The sequence below is a fragment of the Myotis davidii genome, unplaced genomic scaffold (assembly GCF_000327345.1).
Source record: "Myotis davidii unplaced genomic scaffold, ASM32734v1 scaffold1363, whole genome shotgun sequence".
In the NCBI taxonomy this organism is placed as follows: Eukaryota; Metazoa; Chordata; class Mammalia; order Chiroptera; family Vespertilionidae; genus Myotis; species Myotis davidii.
Window position 1 is genome coordinate 447,095 of NW_006294347.1, and position 4,914 is coordinate 452,008.

The following is a 4,914-nucleotide window of genomic DNA, read 5'->3' on the forward strand; positions in this document are numbered from 1 at the left end:
GTGTGTCTCCTCTCCTAGATGGGAGTCAGGCAGCGCTGTGCCTGCCCATAGTTCATAGTCAGCCCTCAAACACAAAACCCCAAAGTGCAGTGTTTGCTGATTTCCACGCTGTGAACACTCCCACCAGTGGTCAGTTTCAAACTACCAACTGAGTGCGGAGTTGGGGACACACAGTTGGTTCAAGAGAGCTGATGTGGGCCAGCTCAGCCAGTGCCCGCCCCACCCCCCACCCCCTGTCATGATATCTCTCGTTGACCATGGACTCCCCAGCACCCGGCAAGGGCCTGGGCCAGAGAAAGTGTGGGAGAAAAGCAGAGTGAGGAATGATCCCTCCTGCCACACACCAGCATTGGCCCTCCTGCTGGGCTCCACAGGACACAGCTATCACAGCTCTTATGAGGGATCTCAGTTGGGGGTCCCTGTGTGTCACCTCTCCTAGATGGGAGACAGGCAGCGCTGTGCCTGCCCATAGTTCATAATCAGCCCTCAAACACAAAACCCCAAAGTGCAGTGTTTGCTGATTTCCATGCTGTGAACACTCCCACCAGCGGTCAGTTTCAAACTACTAACTGAATGCAGAGTTGGGGACACACGGTTGGTTCTAGAGAGCCGGTGTGGGCCAGCTCAGACAGTGCCTCCCCCCCGGCCCCCGCGCCTGCCCCCTGTGACAACTCTTGTTAGCCAGTCACTGCTACCCAAAATGCCACAGAAGGCAGAAACTCTGCTCAGAGCCGTCTTGCTGAAATGTCTTGCCTGATGTCAGGCAGACACTGCCTGTCCCAGGGACCACAGTTCTCCCATCACAGATTTATTCCTTTAGGGCTTAAAGGTAATTGTCCGTCAGGAGTCCCGAGGCACTAACACATAAGTGAGACTGCAGTCCCTGTGAATGACGCTGTACCCTGGCCCAGCCCTCATCATTCAGACCCCCTAACTGGTATGGTTGTCTCTAATTGGTCCCCTATCATTTCTCCTTGCTATACTCTTTCCAAGGAGATGTTTTCAACCCAAAATCTGAGAATGCAGGGAACTGGACAAGAGGACAGAGCCTGGAAGGACGGGTGGGGTGTGGGGGTGCATTGGAGGTCAAAGGTGAATGACACCAGGGACCTGCTGAGCATCTAGCTCTGCCAAGGTCTGACCTTGGGCCAGCTGGACAGAGATCCGTGCCAGAAACTACTCCTGGGCAGCCCTCCTCCCACTGCCCACTGGCCCCAGTGATTAAATTGACTAATTGGCTCTAACGCTGGACATTAGCCTCCCTGGCGTCTTGACTCTAGTCATGACCTGTATTTTCACTCTGATTAATGCAGGGGAGGGAGCGTATTCTGGGACCCTACAACCCTGGTTAAATTTGATGACAAATCTGAGGGGCTGAGCCAGGCCATCCTTGGGAAGAGCAGTTTGCATTTGCCGTTGCCAACTTAAAACTTCGGTGAACTCCAGACAGTGTCCCATGGGCCTGATGAGCTAGATTAGGAGGGCCGTGGGGTGGTCCACTGGTTTCTACTTCCTGGTGGAGCTGCCTAAATGAGCACAATCCCCAGGAGGCTCTGGGGCATCCCTGGGCCCTGCACTGTCCGGGTTCTCTCTGCATGACAGGGTCCCTCCCTGCCCCATGTCACAGCTCTTCCAGGGCCAGCAGGGCCCTGCTGCTGCTGTGGCATCAGGTCAGGGCTGGCAGTGCCATGGCCCCGAGGCTCCACTTGGGGAGGACGGGCTTACCTTTGTTAAAGAAGTCACAGTCGTATGCTGAAAGGGAGAGAACAGCCTTCTTAGGAAGCTGGAACAGATGGGCAGAGCCACGGCCCCAGCATCCCAGCTCTTCCTCCTTCCCCAAGGGGCGGACCTGGCCTGCCTCCCAAACTCCAAGATTCAGGCATGGCATTATGTTCAGATATCTTGAGCTGTAGGAAATACAATGGCTCCTCTCTGTGCCCCCCGCACAACGCTCAAAGCCGGCCCAGAGGAGGCCCTGAGTGTTTATCAAAAGAAAGGAAGAAAGAAAGAAAGAAAGAAGAAGGAAGGAAGGAAGGAAGGGAGGGAGGGAGGAAGGAAGAATGTTGGGAAGAAGGGTCTGTTTTGTGTGTCCCCAAAGGGCAAGATTAGAATCAAGGGGTGGGAGTTCCAATCGGAAATGTCGCGGAAGGTCCCAGAGGAAAGCAAGCACAGATAGAAGTCAGTCTGTCAAGAACCTTGGATGGAAAGGGACCAGGTGAGTCCAAGATCCAAGTTCCCCGGGTCCAGTTTCCACCAGGCTGTCACAAGCTCCTCTAAGCGTGTGCTCAGCGCGCCCTCTAGTGGCCCAGTCTTGTAACACGGCCTTTTCCCCTGGCTCCTCAGCCACAGTCCTCAGTGGGTTGGGGTAAGCTGGGGCCCTTGAAAGGGCGCCTAAATCCAGGAGCAAGGCTATGAGGAGCCAGTTGAGTAGACCTGGGATAAGTGAGGAGGGGCTTCTCCATTCATAGGTGTGATCTGAAGAGAGCCACCAACTCCACCCCACAGCCCAAACCCCCTCATCAACACGACTGCTTTGCAGGGGTCAGAAGATTGATCTGCTGTACTGCTCTGGGCAAGTACCTGCCTCTCCTCACCTGTGGATCAGAAAACGGAACTAGAAAATTAGAAGATCTCTGAGCCTCTGGTTTCAGGTGTGTACTAGGTTCATGGCAAGTCACCCACCCAGGGTTGTCAAGAGCCAGCTCTCTAAAGTCAGGCCTGGGTTAACCCCATCTCTCTCACTGGTCAGCTGTGCACACTGGCGCAAGTCACACAACCTCCAGTCACTTAGTGCCCTCCTCTCTGAGATGGGACCACAGCTAGAACCTGCCCCATAGACTTGTGATGCCTGGACTAGGGTACGGCAAGGGCTCACCTTGGTGCAAAATTTAAGGAGGCATCAAAAATCTCAGTAACCAATTTCTATTGATGTTCATCAACATTTTTTAAATTTCAAAATTAATGCAAAACCCCTAGAATGAATAAAATATCAAAAATTTTAAAAAATAAAGTTAGGATGAGTGACAGCACCTTGCTGAGTGATACTGGAGCCCGAGGCAAAAGGAAAAAAATCAATAATACTAATCCTGTCATTCCTTAAAATGTTGGTATGTTGTTCATCGAAGTTATTTTTACATTCGTTTTGATTTTTAAAATATACTGCCAACATATGACCTATGTTGTGCCCCACTGAGTGCCTGGCTCGCCTCGCCCCAGCCCTGCACCTGCGTATTAGCGATTTAACGCACGGAAGGCACAGGGCCTGGCGCACAGCAGATCCTTGTCAATGTGGGTCCCCTTCTCCTTCCTGGAGGATTTGTATCAGAGAAGGAGAGGGAGCAGCAGATGGCAGGAGGACCCAGGGCACTGGTGGTGGAAGGATCTCAGGGGAAAACAGGCAGAGAAAAGGGAAGCCAAAGGCCGCTTCTGCTCCCCCTCCTTCCTGAGGTCATCCTGCCGGAGCCCCAGGGCTCAGGACATGCCAGCACCCACGTCGCCATGACATATAACAGCAATAGCTAGAGCATTATGCCGAGTGCTTTACATGTGCTACCGCATGTAAACCTCACAGCACCCTGCAAGGTAGGTACAGTCCCCCGAACCCTCGATTACAGCTCAGTGCAAGCAATGTGCCCAGGTCACCCTGCTTGATGGAGCTTGAGTCCCAGAGGGTTCAGACCCAAGGCCTGTGTAATAACCATAGCACTGCAAAGTGAGGCGTGCTTGCACCAGGAAGATCACTGTTATGCAGCAAGAAATAATCAATAATCAATCATTTAAATTTCTCTATATATTTTTCATTTTAAAAATATTTACTTTTTTATCTATTTCGTGATATACATTTATGCTGATAATATACACATGTATGTGTACCTGTGTATGCATATGTGTGTGTGTTCAAGATATTTTTACTTGATAAGAGTGTGCAACCAAAAGTGTTTGTAAACCACAAGGCCCTAGGTATGCTGATGTCTTGGGCTGCTTCTGACAACAGGTCTCAGCTGACAAAGGGCTTTTACATTCACTATCCCATTTGACCCTCACAATAAACCTGGTGGGACAAGTCTATTCTTTTTCAGATGAGAACACTGAGCCCCAGGGAGGTTGGAGGCTTGTTTGAGGTCACAAATGGCAGCTCTGAGCCTGGAATCCAGGACTCCTGACTCCTCTAGCACAGTGGTTAAGAGCATAGGTTACAGCCAGGCTCACTGGGTGAACCTGCGCATCTTATTTAATCTCTCTCTCTAACCTGTTTCTTCAACTCTAAAACAGGAATAAACAGTCCTTTCATAGGGTAGTTGGTAAAGAATCTATACTAATAAAAGCATAACATGTGAATTAGACCAAACAGCCAAACGACCTTCTGGACGCCTAGACAATTATAACAGCCTTGTAAGTGACCTCCCTGCCTCTGGTGTGCTCCCCACCTCCAGGGCCTCCTCCCCAAGTGCCTGAGTCACCTTCCTAACACTCCATGCTGGGACTCATCAGTAGCTCCCATTGCCCTCAGGAGGGAGTCCAAGAGCCCAGCTTGAATTCGGGGGCCTTTCACGCCCAGCCCCTGCCTACCCCCCTCCCCTCCCCACACCTATGCCCCTGCCACACTAAGCTTCCCTTGTTGTTCCTTGAAAGAGCCTGCTGTGCCCAGCCGCGTGTCTCTACTCAGGCTGCCCCCTCCCCGCCCCTCAGCGTCCTCCCATCCTGTGCCTGGCAAACGCCTCCTCATCTCTGGGGCCCAGCTCAAATGTCACCTCCGCGGTGAAGCTCTCCCTGCATCCCTCCTGCCACACACCAGCATTGGCCCTCCTGCTGGGCTCCACAGGACACAGCTATCACAGCTCTTATGAGGGATCTCAGTTGGGGGTCCCTGTGTGTCACCTCTCCTAGATGGGAGACAGGCAGCGCTGTGCCTGC

At 52.2% G+C, this 4,914-nt stretch overlaps 1 protein-coding gene across 1 annotated transcript in view; it reads right to left on the reverse strand.

Annotated features, from left to right (window-relative positions):
• Nucleotides 1-4,914, reverse strand: part of OTOG (otogelin) — a 99,970-nt gene that overhangs the window by 50,139 nt on the left and 44,917 nt on the right. Inside the window, 1 exon segment of the mRNA XM_015566993.1 lies at nt 1,726-1,752. Within this exon segment, the coding sequence (XP_015422479.1) occupies nt 1,726-1,752 (27 nt within the window).